The following is a 19,303-nucleotide window of genomic DNA, read 5'->3' as shown; positions in this document are numbered from 1 at the left end:
GATAATTTCCAGGCCCAGGGACATGTACTAGTCTGTGGCGACCTAAATACCAGAACTGGACAAGAACCTGACACCCTCAGCACACAGGGGGACAAACACCTACCTGGAGGTGACCGCATTCTCTCCCCCATAAGCCCCCCTAGGTGTAACCGGTGTGAAACAGCTAGCTAGTTAGCGGGGTGCGCGCTAATAGCGTTTCAATCGGTGACGTAACTCGCTCTGAGACCTTGAAGTAGTTGTTCCCCTTGTGTTGCAAGGGCTGCAGCTTTTGTGGCGCGATGGGTAACGATGCTTCGTGGGGTGTCAGTTGTTGATGTGTGCAGAGGGTCCCTGGTTCGAGCCCAGGTTGGGGCGAGGAGAGGGACGGAAACAAAACTGTTACATTGGTACTACGACAACATAACCAACAATAACTCCTGAAGCTCTGTCGCATGCTGGGTATGTACATAGTCAATGGTAGGCTTCGAGGGGAGTCCTATGGTAGGTACACCTATATCTCATCTCTTGGCAGTAGTACTGTAGACTACTTTATCACTGACCTCAACCCAGAGTCTCTCAGAGCGTTTACAGTCAGCCCACTGACAGCCCTATCAGATCACAGCAAAATCACAGAGTTATGCTCAATCATGAGGCACCAAAGCCAAAGGAGCTGAATAATATTAAGAAATGCTATAGATGGAAGGAAAGTAGTGTGGAAACCAAAAAACAATTAGGCAACAACAAATTCAATCCCTTTTAGACAACTTCCTGGACAAAATGTTTCACTGTAATAGTGAAGGTGTAAACTTGGCTGTAGAAAACCTAAACGGTATATTTTACCTCTCAGCTTCCTTATCAAATCAAAAAATTTCAAGCGGACAACCTAAGAAAATTAACAACAATGGCAAATGGTTTGATGAAGAATGCAAAAAACCTAAGAAAGAAATTGAGAAACCTATCCAACCAAAAACACAGAGACCCAGAAAACATGAGACTACGCCTTCACTACTCCCTCACTGTGTCTTTCCACCTCCCTAACTGTGTCTCTCTACATCTCTCTCACTGTGTCTCTACACCTCCCTCACTGTGTCTTTCCACCTCCCTAACTGTGTCTCTCTACACCTCCCTCACTGTCTCTCTACTACTCCCTCACTGTGTCTCTCTACACCTCCCTCACTGTGTCTCTCTACACCTCCCTCACTGTGTCTCTCTACACCTCCCTCACTGTGTCTCTACACCTCCCTCACTGTGTCTCTACACCTCCCTCACTGTGTCTCTCTACATCTCCCTCACTGTGTCTCTACACCTCCCTCACTGTGTCTCTACACATCCCTCACTGTGTCTCTACACCTCCCTCACTGTGTCTCTCTACACATCCCTCACTGTGTCTCTACACCTCCCACACTGTTTCTCTCTACCTCTCCCTCACTGTGTCTCTACACCTCCCTCACTGTGTCTCTCTACACCTCCCTCACTGTGTCTCTCTACACCTCCCTCACTGTGTCTCTCTACACCTCCCACACTGTCTACTTCTCTCTGTATCCTGTCTTCCTCTCCACCTCTCTCTCCATGGTAACAAAATTTGCACAAGTAATGCAAATTTTCATGGAGGCTGCTGGCTAAATATGGAAACGAGCGCAAAGAAAAATAAATGAATTGCAAAGACAGGCAGTCCAGCTCATAAAGGTAGGTAGGAGCAACCGAATGTCATTGTTGGTGAGTTTAGACATTTACAAGCGAATGTGAAGGAGAGACATTGTGCAAATGAACAAAGTTTTGGATGCATGCTTGTCTGAAGGAAGAACTGTAACAGGCTCTGGAACAGCATGTGTACACACTGTGTGTCGAGTCGCTAGGGCAACGGGCCTGCTCTGCTCAGAGAAGAGGGGGGAGGAGAAAAAAAACGCAAGGAAATACTCCCTTCACCTGGTATACACAGTATACCACCCAAACCTGCTCCCTTCACCTGGTATATACAGTATACCACCCAAACCTACTCCCTTCACCTGGTATATACAGTATACCACCCAAACCTGCTCCCTTCACCTGGTATATACAGTATACCACCCAAACCTGCTCCCTTCACCTGGTATACACAGTATACCACCCAAACCTGCTCCCTTCACCTGGTATACACAGTATACCACCAAAACCTGGTATACACAGTATACCACCCAAATCTATTCCCTTCACCTGGTTTATACAGTATACCACCCAAACCTGCTCCCTTCACCTGGTATACACAGTATACCACCCAAACCTACTCCCTTCACCTGGTATATACAGTACCACCCAAACCTGCTCCCTTCACCTGGTATATACAGTATACCACCCAAACTTACTCCCTTCACCTGGTATATACAGTATACCACCCAAACCTACTCCCTTCACCTGGTATATACAGTATACCACCCAAACCTGCTCCCTTCACCTGGTATATACAGTATACCACCCAAACCTACTCCCTTCACCTGGTATATACAGTATACCACCCAAACCTACTCCCTTCACCTGGTATATACAGTATATCACCCAAACCTGCTCCCTTCACCTGGTATATACAGTATACCACCCAAACCTACTCCCTTCACATACTGTATTGCTGTCTGTCTCTCCGGGGTCGTGTTCAGTAGGACACAATGTAGCAAACCGTTTTGTAACAGAACATGTTCGGCTTGACAGTGACAGCAACGGCCGGGAAATTCAAACTCCATCAGAATATCTTGACGAATGTCTATTTTTTTGTATAGAGCACACTTCTGATAAACACAAGGACCTTTTTCCTCCAGGTTTTCTTCCATTTTCTGCAATGTTGCCAACTAGCTAGCATACGGAAAAACTTCCTACAAAAACTATCCTGCCCGGTCAGAAAACAGTGACAAACATAACTCGTACCACCCACTTCAATGGGTACGTGTGGGGGAGGTTTGAAATGTAACATCCAATCAAAATCTTGTCGCTGGGAACCAGCAGACCATTCAAACTGTTTTTACAATGCAACGTTCTCCAAGACCTCCAAGGGAGGCGTGACAATGATGTGACGTTGGTATGGCAACACGAGATTAGGACCAGGTTACTGTTTCACTTCATTTAAAAAAAATGTTATCTCCCGTTTTGTACCTACTAAACATAACCGCTGATGTGTCTCTGTTTTCTCACTGGTCAAGATGGAGGTCACCGGTCCTGATGTGTCTCTGTATTCTCACTGGTCAAGATGGAGGTCACCAGTCCTGATGTGTCTCTGTATTCTCACTGGTCAAGATGGAGGTCACCGGTCCTGATGTGTCTCTGTATTCTCACTGGTCAAGATGGAGGTCACCAGTCCTGATGTGTCGCTGTATTCTCACTGGTCAAGATGGAGGTCACCAGTCCAGTGTCTTTTTAGTTCAAACCTGAAAGTTGCTGCATCAGCAAACAACAAGGTGGAGGTGTATTTAGGTCAGATATCAGGTCTTAGGATCTTGATAATGTAAATTCCTTACTGTTGTCAGTAGGTCAACAATGTCAAACAGTGTCAATATGTTTATTTCACACTTTGCTTCATCAGCAAACATAACGGTGGACGTGTCACGTGTCCCGTTAAAGAAAACATATGATAACGTCTTATTCAACTCATGTTGCAATAAGGGTTTTGGGAAACAGGAATTGACTAGCGGTCTGTATAGATTCCCAATGAAGCTTGATACAGTTTGTGTCTGGCCATACTGCCTCCCCCTGCCTGGAGCATTGGTCTCTTTCTCTCCCCCTCCCTCCCTCCCTCCCTCCCTCCCTCCCTCCCCCCTCTGCTTCATGGTTGGGATGGTGTTCTTCAGCTTGCAAGCCTCCCCATTTTTCCTCCAAACATAACAATGGTCATTATGGCCAAACAGTTCTATTTTTGTTCATCAGACCAGAGGACATTTCTCCAAAAAGTACGATCTTTGTCCCCATGTGCAGTTACAAACCGTAGTCTGGCTTTTTTTAATGGAGGTTTTGGAGCAGTGGCTTCTTCCTTGCTGAGCGGCCTTTCAGGTTATGTCGATATAGGACTCGTTTTACTGTGGATATAGATACTTTTGTACCTATTTCCTCCAGCATCTTCACAAGGTTCTTTGCTGTTGTTCTGGGATTGATTTGCACTTTTCGCACCAAAGTACGAATGCGTCTCCTTCCTGAGCGGTATGACGGCTGCGTTGTCCCATGGTGTTTATACTTGCTTATTATTGTTTGTACAGATGAACATGGTATCTTCAGACGTTTGAAAATTGTTCCCAAAGATGAACCAGACATGTGGAGGTCTACAATTTTTTTCTGAGGTCTTGGCTGATTTCTTTTTGATTTTCCCATGATGTCAAGCAAAGAGGCACTGAGTTTGAAAGTAGGCCTTGAAATACATCCACAGGTACACTTCCAATTGACTCAAATGATGTCAATTAGCCTATCAGAAGCTTCTAAAGCCATGACATCATTTTCTGGAATTTTCCAAGCTGTTTAAAGGCACAGTCAACTTAGTGTATGTAAACTTCTGACCCACTGGAATTGTGATACAGTGAATTATAAGTGAAATATTCTGTCTGTAAACAATTGTTGGAAAAATTACTTGTGTCATGAACAAAGTAGATGTCCTAACCGACTTGCCAAAACTATAGTTTGTTAACTTTTTTCTACTTTTTTCTACTTTTTCTACTTTTTTCTACTTTTAAATGTTCTACTTTTAAACTCGGACAAAACAGAGATGCTTGTTCTAGGTCCCAAGAAACAAAGAGATCTTCTGTTGAATCTGACAATTAATCTGGATGGTTGTACAGTCGTCTCAAATAAAACTGTGAAGGACCTCGGCGTTACTCTGGACCCTGATCTCTCTTTTGAAGAACATATCAAGACTGCTTCAAGGACAGCTTTTTTCCATCTACGTAACATTGCAAAAATCAGAAACTTTCTGTCCAAAAATGACGCAGAAAAATTAATCCATGCTTTTGTTACTTCTAGGCTCGACTACTGCAATGCTCTACTTTCCGGCTACCCGGATAAAGCACTAAACAAACTTCAGTTAGTGCTAAATACGGCTGCTAGAATCCTGACTAGAACCAAAAAATGTGATCATATTACTCCAGTGCTAGCCTCCCTACACTGGCTTCCTGTTAAGGCAAGGGCTGATTTCAAGGTTTTACTGCTAACCTACAAAGCATTACATGGGCTTGCTCCTACCTATCTTTCCGATTTGGTCCTGCCGTACATACCTACACGTACGCTATGGTCACAAGACGCAGGCCTCCTAATTGTCCCTAGAATTTCTAAGCAAACGGCTGGAGGTAGGGCTTTCTCCTATAGAGCTCCATTTTTATGGAATGGTCTGCCTACCCATGTGAGAGACGCAGACTCAGTCTCAACCTTTAAGTCTTTACTGAAGACTTATCTCTTCAGTAGGTCCTATGATTAAGTATAGTCTGGCCCAGGAGTGTGAAGGTGAACGGAAAGGCTGGAGCAACGAACCGCCCTTGCTGTCTCTGCCTTGTCGGTTCCCCTCTTCCCACTGGGATTCTCTGCCTCTAACCCTTTTACAGGGGCTGAGTCACTGACTTACTGGTGTTCTTCCATGCCGTCCATGGGAGGGGTGCGTCACTTGAGTAGGTTGAGCCACTGACGTGGTCTTCCTGTCTGGGTTGGCGCCCCCCCTTGGGTTGTGCCGTGGCGGAGATCTTTGTGGGCTATACTCGGCCTTGTCTTCGGACGGTAAGTTGGTGGTTGTAGATATCCCTCTAGTGGTGTGGGGGCTGTGCTTTGGCAAAGTGGGTGGAGTTATATCCTGCCTGTTTGGCCCTGTCCGGGGGTATCATTGGATGGGGCCACAGTGTCTTCTGATCCCTCCTGTCTCAGCCTCCAGTATTTATGCTGCAGTAGTTTATGTGTCGGGGGGCTAGGGTCAGTCTGTTACATCTGGAGTATTCTCTTGTCTTATTCGGTGTCCTGTGTGAATGTAAATATGCTCTCTCTAATTCTCTCTTTCTTTCTTTCTTTCTCTCGGAGGACCTGAGCCCTAGGACCATGCCTCAGGACTACCTGGCATGATGACTCCTTGCTGTCCCCAGTCCACCTGGCCATGCTGCTGCTCCAGTTTCAACTGTTCTGCCTGCGGCTACGGAACCCTGACCTGTTCACCGGACGTGCTTGTTGCACCCTCGACAACTACTATGATTATTATTATTTGACCATGCTGGTCATTTACGAACATTTTAACATCTTTACCATGTTCTGTTATAATATCCACCCGGCACAGCCAGAAGAGGACTGGCCACCCCTCATAGCCTGGTTCCTCTCTAGGTTTCTTCCTAGGTTTTTGGCCTTTCTCAGGAGTTTTTCCTAGGGAGTTTTTCCCAGCCACCGTGCTTCTTTCACATGCATTGCTTGCTGTTTGGGGTTTTAGGCTGGGTTTCTGTACAGCACTTTGAGATTTCAGCTGATGTACGAAGGGCTATATAAATAAATTTGATTTGAGTTGATTTGATTTAACAAGAAATGTGTGGAGTGGTTGAAAAACGAGTTTTAATGACTCCAACCTAAGTGTATGTAAACTTCCGACTTCAACTGTATACAATACAACTACATGCCCTAAAGCTAGTCACAGGACCAGGTAACGACTCCCTCAGGCCAATAACAGCACAGACATACATTTCCTGCTTACGTTCTTGTTTTTACATGTCTAGTGATTAACTCCATGTTGATCCAGCTCTGTTCATTCACCTGAGCTCAGCCTTTATTCTGCTTGTCTATTAATTAACCTTATGTTGATTCTGCTTAGTACTTCTGGGAGAACAGTCTAGATACTGGAAAATCACCCATAGTCATGAATTTTCTCCTACAATAGCAGCATGCTTTACGGACGGACACACACACACACACACACAGCACCAAGAATAGCTGCTCCTCGTCTCCTTAAAACGCCCAGAATGCATCATGCTAACAGGCTGCAGACACTGGTCAATCAGCTATAAATGTGAAGAAGAATACCTGTTTTAATAAAAAAAATACAAAAAAATATGTTGTTTTAAAAAATAAATGTGAATCATATTTTTATTGTGCGTACCCCTGTGGGGGAATACCTGCCCTAGAGCACACAAACTATACATACCTCGGCCTAAACATCAGCGCCACAGGTAACTTCCACAAAGCTGTGAACGATCTGAAAGACAAGGCAAGAAGGGCATTCTACACCATCAAAAGGAACATAAATTTCAACATACCAATTAGGATCTGGCTAAAAATACTTGAATCAGTTATTGAACCCATTGCCCTTTATGGTTGTGAGGTCTGGGGTCCGCTCACCAAACACGAATTCACAAAATGGGACAAACACCAAATTGAGACTCTATGTACAATGTAAAACACCAAATAATGCATGCAGAGCAGAATTAGGCCGATACCCGCTAATTGTCAAAATCCAGAAAAGAGCCGTTAAATTCTACAACCACCTAAAAGGAAGCGATTCCCAAACCTTCCATAACAAAGCCATCACCTACAGAGAGATGAACCTGGAGAAGAGTCCCCTAAGCAAACTGGTCCTGGGGCTCTGTTCACAAACACAAACAGACCCCACAGAGCCCCAGGACAGCAACACAATTAGACCCAACCAAATCATGAGAAAACAAAAAGATAATTACTTGACACATTGGAAAGAATTAACCAAAAAAACAGAGCAAACTAGAATGTTATTTGGCCTTAAACAGAGAGTCCACAGTGGCAGAATAACTGACCACCGCGACTAACTCAAAATTAAGGAAATCTTACTGAGCTGCACTTCCTAACCTCCTGCCAAATGTATGACCATATTAGAGACACATATTTCCCTCAGATTACACAGATCCACAAAGAATTTGAAAACAAACCCAATTTTGATAAACTCCCATATCTACTGGGTGAAATACCATAGTGTGCATCACAGCAGCAATATTTGTGAACTGTTGCCTCAAGAAAAGGGCAACCAGTGAAGAACAAACACCATTGTAAAATTGATTTATTTTCCATTTTGTACTTTAACCATTTGCACATTGTTACAACACTGTATATAGAAATAATATGACATTTTAAATGTCTCTATTCCTTTGGATTTTTTGTGAGTGTAATGTTTACTGTTCATTTTGTATTGTTTACTTTCACTTTTGTTTATCTATTTCACTTGCTTTGGCAATGTAAACATGTTTCCCATGCCAATAAAGCCCTTGAATTGAATTGATTTGTACCTGCTGTTAAAGCGGAGAGCATCTCCTCTCACAAATAAAGGTGAAATTAAATAAATGAAACAGCCGTTTCTCCTCTATCCGAACGGTGTCACGTGATCAGGCCTATCCGTTCTGCAGGGAGCGGATTCGGTTGAGCCAGGTGTCCCATTCAAAGCCCACGGTGAAGTCGTCTCGAAACAAAAGTCGGTTCAACACAAAAGTGTCGTAATTAAGCACGTGGACTAATGAGTAGGATTCTGTTGTCACGCTAAAGTCATTACTTTTGATAAAAATGCTTTATCTGCTTTCCAAAGGAACACTAGTTTGAAATAAAAAATATGTATTTTATGTAAAAGAGAAGTTATATTTGTTGCTGAAAAATGCACCATGCCTTGTTGATAACATGAGCAGTGCAGATGACTGTTTGCTTTGAAAGGTGCTCCTCCCTCACCGTTTCTTTCCCCGCGGATCAGCATAATCAAATTCCCCCAATACCTGGTGCACAGGGAAGATGGAGATTTCACTTCAGGACCAATGGAATGGTGTAAAATGTGCAAGCCCCGCCCCACGCCCCGCCCAGACATCACGCCCTCACGCCCCGCCCCGCCCAGACGTCCCGCCCCCACGCCCCGCCCAGACGCCCCGCCCCCACGCCCCGCCCAGACGCGGTTGATCTTCCTGTCATGTTATTGGACAAACCCCACAGGGGCTTTTTGGCAGACAGCTCAGATAACCGTCTTCATGCAAACTGTTTATTGCTGAGGAAGGGATGCGAGGTCGGAAGTTACTTTACTCACTGAAGAACTAACTATGGCACGAAGGTGAGTTACATTCTAGGCTAAATTATCGCATACATGTTGTAGAATTACAGTGATCCATCGCAAATCATGATAGATTTACTTTTGGCAACAAAAAAATATATAGTTTTAGTGCATGTTGATTGCTCAATTGTATCTTTTTTTGTGATGTTATATTTTTGCGTTTGATCTTTAAATCAAAAGATAGCCTGCAATGACTAATATTAGTTATATAGTTGTAGACTAATGTAAATCAAATTTGATTTGTCACATGCGCCGAATACAGCAGGTGTAGACCTTACAGCACATGTAAGTGCAAAGGTTGTTATTTTAGTTGTAAAATGGATTCCTGATAAATAACGGCAGGTAGCCTAGTGGTTAGAGCGGTGGGTTAGTAGTTGCCAGATCGGTTCCCCAAACTAACAAGGTACAAAACTGTCGTTCTGCCCCTGAATAAGGCAGTTAACCCACTGTTCCTAGGTCGTCATTATAAATAATAATTAGTTCTTAACTGACTTGCCTAGTTTAATAAAATAACAACAGGTTCAGATATGACTGTGTTGGTTTCTGTTATTGACTCTTTAAATAGAAGCCTGAATCTTTGGAAATGTTTCTTTTTGAAATTAGACAGTTTTTGTTTTGAAGGGACCCGTTAGTGAAACTAACACCGGAACATTTCATTTCCTCCTGTTGAACTAAAACTGTTGACGGACATTCAGTGCAGGAACAAAATGCTGAATATTGACTTTACGTCTACATATGGAAACGTCATGTCAACCGCTGCTACCGACGTGGTTTTTAATCCGGATCCGTCTTGGTTTCTGTCGACGCATCCTCCTGAATAATCAACGAAAGGGCTTGATTATGTCAACAGAGTTTTGATTAGATACAAACAAAGACAGTTCCAGATATAAAACCAGTTGTATTTACATGAAGTTCACATATGGAGACGCAAGGTCAACATTCTGACTATTAATAAGCACGTTTGATTTGAATTAATCTACAACTATATAATTCATATTAGTCATAGCGAGCGATGTTTTGATTTAAAGATCAAAACGCAAAAATATAACATCACAACAACAACAACAACAAAAAACAGATAAAGTTGAGCAACAGCTGTCTGACCCCTTTGGCTGTTCGCTGTCTGGCCCCGTTGGCTGTTTGCTGTCTGGCCCCGTTGGCTGTTTGCTGTCTGGCCCCGTTGGCTGTTTGCTGTCTGACCCCGTTGGCTGTTCGCTGTCTGGCCCCGTTGGCTGTTCGCTGTCTGGCCCCGTTGGCTGTTTGCTGTCTGGCCCCGTTGGCTGTTCGCTGTCTGGCCCCGTTGGCTGTTCGCTGTCTGGCCCCGTTGGCTGTTTGCTGTCTGGCCCCGTTGGCTGTTTGCTGTCTGGCCCCGTTGGCTGTTTGCTGTCTGGCCTCGTTGGCTGTTCGCTGTCTGGCCCCGTTGGCTGTTCGCTGTCTGGCCTCGTTGGCTGTTCGCTGTCTGGCTCCGTTGGCTGTTTGCTGTCTGGCCCCGTTGGCTGTTCGCTGTCTGGCCCCGTTGGCTATTTGCTGTCTGGCCCCGTTGGCTATTTGCTGTCTGGCCCCGTTGGCTGTTTGCTGTCTGGCCCCGTTGGCTGTTTGCTGTCTGACCCCGTTGGCTGTTCGCTGTCTGGCCCCGTTGGCTGTTCGCTGTCTGGCCCCGTTGGCTGTTTGCTGTCTGGCCCCGTTGGCTGTTCGCTGTCTGGCCCCGTTGGATGTTCGCTGTCTGGCCCCGTTGGATGTTCGCTGTCTGGCCCCGTTGGATGTTCGCTGTCTGGCCCCGTTGGATGTTCGCTGTCTGGCCCCGTTGGCTGTTCGCTGTCTGGCCCCGTTGGCTGTTTGCTGTCTGGCCCCGTTGGCTGTTTGCTGTCTGGCCCGTTGGCTGTTTGCTGTCTGGCCCCGTTGGCTGTTTGCTGTCTGTTTGCTGTCTGGCCCCGTTGGCTGTTCGCTGTCTGGCCCCGTTGGCTGTTTGCTGTCTGGCCCCGTTGGCTGTTTGCTGTCTGGCCCCGTTGGCTGTTTGCTGTCTGGCCCCGTTGGCTGTTTGCTGTCTGGCCCCGTTGGCTGTTTGCTGTCTGGCCCCGTTGGCTGTTTGCTGTCTGGCCCCGTTGGCTGTTCGCTGTCTGGCCCCGTTGGCTGTTTGCTGTCTGGCCCCGTTGGCTGTTTGCTGTCTGACTCCATTGGCTATTTGCTGTCTGGCCCCGTTGGCTGTTTGCTGTCTGGCCCCGTTGGCTGTTTGCTGTCTGGCCCCGTTGGCTGTTTGCTGTCTGGCCCCGTTGGCTGTTCGCTGTCTGGCCCCGTTGGCTGTTCGCTGTCTGGCCCCGTTGGCTGTTCGCTGTCTGGCCCCGTTGGCTGTTTGCTGTCTGGCCCCGTTGGCTGTTTGCTGTCTGGCCCGTTGGCTGTTTGCTGTCTGGCCCGTTGGCTGTTTGCTGTCTGGCCCCGTTGGCTGTTTGCTGTCTGTTTGCTGTCTGGCCCCGTTGGCTGTTCGCTGTCTGGCCCCGTTGGCTGTTCGCTGTCTGGCCCCGTTGGCTGTTCGCTGTCTGGCCCCGTTGGCTGTTCGCTGTCTGGCCTCGTTGGATGTTCGCTGTCTGGCCCCGTTGGATGTTCGCTGTCTGGCCCCGTTGGCTGTTCGCTGTCTGGCCCCGTTGGCTGTTCGCTGTCTGGCCCCGTTGGCTGTTTGCTGTCTGGCCCCGTTGGCTGTTTGCTGTCTGGCCCCGTTGGCTGTTTGCTGTCTGTTTGCTGTCTGGCCCCGTTGGCTGTTTGCTGTCTGGCCCCGTTGGCTGTTTGCTGTCTGGCCCCGTTGGCTGTTTGCTGTCTGGCCCCGTTGGCTGTTTGCTGTCTGGCCCCGTTGGCTGTTTGCTGTCTGGCCCCGTTGGCTGTTTGCTGTCTGGCCCCGTTGGCTGTTCGCTGTCTGGCCCCGTTGGCTGTTTGCTGTCTGGCCCCGTTGGCTGTTTGCTGTCTGACTCCATTGGCTATTTGCTGTCTGGCCCCGTTGGCTGTTTGCTGTCTGGCCCCGTTGGCTGTTTGCTGTCTGGCCCCGTTGGCTGTTTGCTGTCTGGCCCCGTTGGCTGTTCGCTGTCTGGCCCCGTTGGCTGTTCGCTGTCTGGCCCCGTTGGCTGTTCGCTGTCTGGCCCCGTTGGCTGTTTGCTGTCTGGCCCCGTTGGCTGTTTGCTGTCTGGCCCGTTGGCTGTTTGCTGTCTGGCCCGTTGGCTGTTTGCTGTCTGGCCCCGTTGGCTGTTTGCTGTCTGTTTGCTGTCTGGCCCCGTTGGCTGTTCGCTGTCTGGCCCCGTTGGCTGTTCGCTGTCTGGCCCCGTTCGCTGTTCGCTGTCTGGCCCCGTTGGCTGTTCGCTGTCTGGCCCCGTTGGCTGTTCGCTGTCTGGCCCCGTTGGCTGTTCGCTGTCTGGCCCCGTTGGCTGTTCGCTGTCTGGCCCCGTTGGCTGTTCGCTGTCTGGCCCCGTTGGCTGTTTGCTGTCTGGCCCCGTTGGCTGTTCGCTGTCTGGCCCCGTTGGCTGTTCGCTGTCTGGCCCCGTTGGCTGTTTGCTGTCTGGTCCCGTTGGCTGTTCGCTGTCTGGCCCCGTTGGCTGTTTGCTGTCTGGCCCCGTTGGCTGTTTGCTGTCTGGCCCCGTTGGCTGTTTGCTGTCTGGCCCCGTTGGCTGTTTGCTGTCTGGCCCCATTGGCTGTTCTACTGAGGAACTCATGATGCATCAATGGAACTCTATGTTTCAATAGTACAACATTTGAATGATATTCTGTAGTTATAATTTGGTAGATGGGGAGTTTCCTGTCACAAGCGATTTCACCATATGCCCTGTACTATCTGGGTTGTTTAAGACACTGAGGTTATGGGACTGTCCTCTGGTGAAGGGTTAGGGGTGGCCAAAATAACACCCAGAATCAAAAACTCCTGGGCACTGGTCCTTTCTATGAGAATGAATGGTGACTTTTAAATGTCCCATATGTTGTTATTTTAAGGGAAGTCAAGGCCACAGAGGTAACTGTATGGGGCTGTTAGCCCGTGGATATGTTTATTTCCTGTTATTGGTTTATCAAACCTCCGCGGTATTATCTCTGTTATAGTAGCCTCTGTCTAGTCCCCAACAACCAGATTTTCCAGTTTTGGACATTTAACAAGGCAACACTCCATCTCTCAACTCCTCCTCGAGTTTCAGCCCTTTTCTTTTGCCGCCTGCTATGTTAGGTTACCGTTATAGCAGTGAGACACCAGCTGAGTATCAACATAGATCTCTGTAGGTTACTGGAAAGAGATGGAACATGGATCTCTGTAGGTTACTGGAAAGAGATGGAACATAGATCTCTGTAGGTTACTGGAAAGAGATGGAACATAGATCTCTGTAGGTTACTGGAAAGAGATGGAACATAGATCTCTGTAGGTTACTGGAAAGAGATGGAACATAGATCTCTGTAGGTTACTGGAAAGAGATAGAACATAGATCTCTGTAGGTTACTGGAAAGAGATGGAACATAGATCTCTGTAGGTTACTGGAAAGAGATGGAACATAGATCTCTGTAGGTTACTGGAAAGAGATGGAACATAGATCTCTGTAGGTTACTGGAAAGAGATGGAACATAGATCTCTGTAGGTTACTGGAAAGAGATGGAACATAGATCTCTGTAGGTTACTGGAAAGAGATGGAACATAGATCTCTGTAGGTTACTGGAAAGAGATGGAACATAGATCTCTGTAGGTTACTGGAAAGAGATGGAACATAGATCTCTGTAGGTTACTGGAAAGAGATGGAACATAGATCTCTGTAGGTTACTGGAAAGAGATGGAACATAGATCTCTGTAAGTTACTGGAAAGAGATGGAACATAGATCTCTGTAGGTTACTGGAAAGAGATGGAACATAGATCTCTGTAGGTTACTGGAAAGAGATGGAACATAGATCTCTGTAGGTTACTGGAAAGAGATGGAACATAGATCTCCCTAGCAGTATCTCTCTGCTTTTGTTCCCCCCCCCCCAACAATTTTATTTTGTGGCATTTTATCTGTAGCAAGGGTATTTTTCTTGCATTGCAATGGGGAAAATATAGATTTGAGTTCATATCGATGTGTCTATTTCCTGTCTGTGTATTAGTCAAGGTGTGAACCACGAGCTCTCTGAGGTTCTGAACCAGCTGTGGAGTCGGGATACAAACCGTCTCAAACCTGGGACTGACTACACCATCTCCCTACAGGTACGGATGTCAGGGTCACCTTACTACTACTTGGCTTGTTAAGGGACTCTATCTGCAAAGCACTCTGGTAGAGATAGAATGGCACCACCCAGCAGCAGGAGAAACACCTCGGGGCCCGATTCAGACTTAGGAGCAGGATACACACCTCGGGGCCCGATTCAGACTTAGGACATTTTTTTCCCTACGTGTTTTGATTTAAGCTCTTCTCAGTATTTGGTATTCAGACTTAACTTGTGCAGGTGATCAACCATCTCTATAGGAATGGTTACCTTATGCACACATTTAATGAAACCACTGAAAACCCTCCCACTTGGTTTTTGTTAACTGGGGGTTTTTCAGTACTTTGATCTAAAGCCATCCCTTTAAATATGGTGTACCTTTTTTAATTAGAATTGAGGAGCACGAGATGAAATTGAGGAGCACGAGATGAAATTGAGGAGCACGAGATGAAATTGAGGAGCACGAGATGAAATTGAGGAGCACGAGATGAAATTGAGGAGCACAACATGAAATTTAGGAGCACCAGAAAATATTTTTTTTAGTTGGTTGAGATGCAGCCTATATTGGGCCTATATGAATTCTAGTTACTTTTGAAGGACATGTTGTGCCCTAGAAACAATTTGGATTGATCCTTTATTTAGTCAGGGAGTCAATGCCCGAGACCGAGGTCTCTTTTCCAGATGAACCCTGTATAGCACCACAATACACATCAAAATACACTAAACATATTAAACTACACAACAATACACAAAAAACGAAACACAATCATAAAAATAAGATGCATACTTCAGGAAAAAGGTCCCCTGACAACCGTCTGAAACGCCCTAGAGGGTTCCCCTGACAACCATCTGAAACGCCCTAGAGGGTTCCCCTGACAACCATCTGAAACGCCCTAGAGGGTTCCCCTGACAACCGTCTGCAACGCCCTAGAGGGTTCCCCTGACAACCATCTGAAACGCCCTAGAGGGTTCCCCTGACAACCGTCTGCAAACGCCCTAGAGGGTTCCCCTGACAACCATCTGAAACGCCCTAGAGGGTTCCCCTGACAACCGTCTGCAACGCCCTAGAGGGTTCCCCTGACAACCATCTGAAACGCCCTAGAGGGTCCCCCTGACAACCGTCTGCAACGCCCTAGAGGGTTCCCCTGACAACCGTCTGCAACGCCCTAGAGGGTTCCCCTGACAACCATCTGAAACGCCCTAGAGGGTTCCCCTGACAACCGTCTGCAACGCCCTAGAGGGTTCCCCTGACAACCATCTGAAACGCCCTAGAGGGTTCCCCTGACAACCGTCTGCAACGCCCTAGAGGGTTCCCCTGACAACCATCTGAAACGCCCTAGAGGGTCCCCCTGACAACCGTCTGCAACGCCCTAGAGGGTTCCCCTGACAACCGTCTGCAACGCCCTAGAGGGTTCCCCTGACAACCGTCTGCAACGCCCTAGAGGGTTCCCCTGACAACCGTCTGCAACGCCCTAGAGGGTTCCCCTGACAACCGTCTGCAACGCCCTAGAGGGTTCCCCTGACAACCGTCTGCAACGCCCTAGAGGGTTCCCCTGACAACCGTCTGCAACGCCCTAGAGGGTCCCCTGACAACCGTCTGCAACGCCCTAGAGGGTCCCCTGACAACCGTCTGCAACGCCCTAGAGGGTCCCCTGACAACCGTCTGCAACGCCCTAGAGGGTTCCCCTGACAACCGTCTGCAACGCCCTAGAGGCACCAATTCCTCCATTTAAAAAAAAATGAATTGTAGATCATTCCACACGTAAGGAAATGAAAGGCTGATCTACCTAACTCTCTAGAAACTAGAGGAGTCTCCAGAGTTAACCAACCCTGTGAAGGGGTTTGATAACTTGTCATTTTAAATCTAACCGGTGACGTTTAGGGAAGTTGGACGTTTGTGGAGCGGGGCTTTGTAAACAGAAAGAGTGTAACGATGTCATCTGCCTGACTTTAAAGAGGTCCAGACAATCTTTTGTAACACTGTAAATACACATGTTTTATTATAAAAGCTCAAATTAATTTGTGAAATATTAGGTTTATTACATTGTACAAAAGCACTATTTTTCCTTTTTGAGATGCGTTATGTTTGAAAATGGTACACACTCTCTTTAAAAACATCAGGTTTGTGATGACTACATGCAAGAGATCTGTAATTCATTAATTCCAAATGAATACCTGGTAGGCACATGCGTTTCCCCATGCTTCAGTTCAAGGTCAGAATACCCATTGAGAGGTTAATGAAGTTGCATCTAGGTGTAACTCTGGTCTGAATCCCCGTAGAGAGGTTAATGAAGTTGCATGTAGGTGTAACTCTGGTCTGAATCCCCCGTAGAGAGGTTAATGAAGTTGCATGTAGGTGTAACTCTGGTTTGAATCCCCCCGTAGAGAGGTTAATGAAGTTGCATGTAGGTGTAACTCTGGTCTGAATCCCCATAGAGAGGTTAATGAAGTTGCATCTAGGTGTAACTCTGGTCTGAATCCCCCGTAGAGAGGTTAATGAAGTTGCATCTAGGTGTAACTCTGGTCTGAATCCCCCCGTAGAGAGGTTAATGAAGTTGCATCTAGGTGTAACTCTGGTCTGAATCCCCCCGTAGAGAGGTTAATGAAGTTGCATCTAGGTGTAACTCTGGTCTGAATCCCCCCGTAGAGAGGTTAATGAAGTTGCATCTAGGTGTAACTCTGGTCTGAATCCCCCCGTAGAGAGGTTAATGAAGTTGCATCTAGGTATAACTCTGGTCTGAATCCCCCCGTAGAGAGGTTAATGAAGTTGCATCTAGGTGTAACTCGGGTCTGAATCCCCCCGTAGAGAGGTTAATGAAGTTGCATCTAGGTGTAACTCTGGTCTGAATCCCCGTAGAGAGGTTAATGAAGTTGCATCTAGGTGTAACTCTGGTCTGAATCCCCGTAGAGAGGTTAATGAAGTTGCATCTAGGTGTAACTCTGGTCTGAATCCCCGTAGAGAGGTTAATGAAGTTGCATCTAGGTATAACTCTGGTCTGAATCCCCCCATAGAGAGGTTAATGAAGTTGCATCTAGGTATAACTCTGGTCTGAATCCCCCCTAGAGAGGTTAATGAAGTTGCATCTAGGTATAACTCTGGTCTGAATCCCCCGTAGAGAGGTTAATGAAGTTGCATCTAGGTGTAACTCTGGTCTGAATCCCCCCGTAGAGAGGTTAATGAAGTTGCATCTAGGTGTAACTCTGGTCTGAATCCCCCCGTAGAGAGGTTAATGAAGTTGCATCTAGGTGTAACTCTGGTCTGAATCCCCCGTAGAGAGGTTAATGAAGTTGCATCTAGGTGTAACTCTGGTCTGAATCCCCCCGTAGAGAGGTTAATGAAGTTGCATCTAGGTATAACTCTGGTCTGAATCCCCCGTAGAGAGGTTAATGAAGTTGCATCTAGGTGTAACTCTGGTTTGAATCCCCCCTAGAGAGGCAGGTCAAGTGACTGGGAGCTAGCGATCCAAATAAAAACAGGAAGGAACTTAGCTTATTCAGGGTTGAGCTCAGGCCCACAGAGTAGTTTTCATTGTGTTGTTAGAGATGTGACCGTCTTCTCCATACAGTATGTTTGTCTATCCAGGGAAAGGCAGGCTACGTGGCCCAGGGTAGTAACACTGCCAGAGACATGGCTAGGGCTCCTCTGTTCGCCTATGTCAACGAGGGCAAACTGAAAAACATCAAGACCTACGCCTGTAAGTCCTTTCTACCTCCATTCTCCCTTCCCCCTCTCTACCTCCTCTCTTCCTGTTATTGAAGGCATATCCTCTCTACCTCCTCTCTTCCTGTTATTGAAGGCATATCCTCTCTACCTCCTCTCTTCCTGTTATTGAAGGCATATCCTCTCTACCTCCTCTCTTCCTGTTATTGAAGGCATATCCTCTCTACCTCCTCTCTTCCTGTTATTGAAGGCATATCCTCTCTACCTCCTCTCTTCCTGTTATTGAAGGCATATCCTCTCTACCTCCTCTCTTCCTGTTATTGAAGGCATATCCTCTCTACCTCCTCTCCTCTCTTCCTGTTATTGAAGGCATAGCCAGTATTTCACAAAGCATTCTTCAGAGGGATATATGTTCCTTGTGTGCAGTGTTCATGCGTCTCCTGGACAACTATGAGATGTCTACAGGCGTGTCGGAGACCGTCACCTCCGAGGAACTGATGGAGAACGATCTCTTCCTCAATGCCATTCTGGAGACCGAGGTCATGAAGGTAGTGTGTGTGTGTGTGTGTGAGAGATCTGTCTCTCACTGTGCCCACAGGTAAAAGTGGGGGTTATAGTCTACTCCTTATCGCTTGGTTGAGCACATAGCTATGTTCTGTCGTCATGGAGACAGGACCTTAACCTGTCTGTTCTGGAGACAGGACCTTAACCTGTCTGTTCTGGAGACTCCTGGAGACAGGACCTTATCCTGTCTGTTCTGGAGACAGGACCTTAACCTGTCTGTTCTGGAGACAGGACTCCTGGAGACAGGACCTTATCCTGTCTGTCCTGGAGACAGGACCTTATCCTGTCTGTCCTGGAGACAGGACCTTATCCTACATGAGTTAGTCAGATGGTGTTCTGTCATTGTGGACATATGTTTTGTCTTGTTACTTTGTCTCAGGTGTGGACTCCACAACACACAAAGCAATGTGTACTGATGTGTCTGTCTAATCCTGGTGTGTGTGTGTGTGTGTGTGTGTGTGTGTGTGTGTGTGTGTGTGTGTGTGTGTGTGTGTGTGTGTCAGTGTGCCCACAAGTACCTGGTGAGTAAGGGTCGGTCCCCGTCAGACCAGCAGCAGTTCAAGAAACAGCTCTATGACATGTGGTTCAGACTCTATCACCGAGACCGGAGTGGAGGGTGAGTGGTGGAGGGGAATTCACATTTATTATGCCAGCATACACGTGAGGAGTTTGAGCTTGTTTTAGTTGTACCTGTATGTGTGTGAAAGAGACAGAGAGAGAGAGACACGCAGAGAGAGAGACACGCAGAGAGAGAGAGACGCAGAGAGAGAGACACGCAGAGAGAGAGACACGCAGAGAGAGAGACACGCAGAGAGAGAGACACGCAGAGAGAGAGAGAGAGACACGCAGAGAGAGAGAGAGAGAGAGACACGCAGAGAGAGAGAGAGAGAGA

The 19,303-nt window shown here is 47.0% G+C and overlaps 1 protein-coding gene across 1 annotated transcript in view; it reads left to right on the top strand.

Moving 5' to 3' along the window:
- The first annotated feature begins 8,854 nt into the window (after nt 1-8,854).
- Nucleotides 8,855-19,303, top strand: part of LOC115157618 (poly(U)-specific endoribonuclease-C) — a 15,190-nt gene continuing 4,741 nt past the window's right edge. The window contains exons 1-5 of the mRNA XM_029706017.1: nt 8,855-8,995; nt 14,088-14,187; nt 17,770-17,881; nt 18,274-18,395; nt 18,915-19,027. Of these exons, the coding sequence (XP_029561877.1) occupies nt 8,985-8,995; nt 14,088-14,187; nt 17,770-17,881; nt 18,274-18,395; nt 18,915-19,027 (458 nt within the window). The 5' untranslated portion in view covers nt 8,855-8,984. The remainder of the gene's footprint in view (nt 8,996-14,087; nt 14,188-17,769; nt 17,882-18,273; nt 18,396-18,914; nt 19,028-19,303) is intronic.

This window comes from Salmo trutta, chromosome 21, assembly GCF_901001165.1.
Source record: "Salmo trutta chromosome 21, fSalTru1.1, whole genome shotgun sequence".
NCBI lineage: Eukaryota > Metazoa > Chordata > Actinopteri > Salmoniformes > Salmonidae > Salmo > Salmo trutta.
Note: the sequence above shows the minus strand (reverse complement) of the source record. Positions and strands in the feature narration are given on the sequence as shown.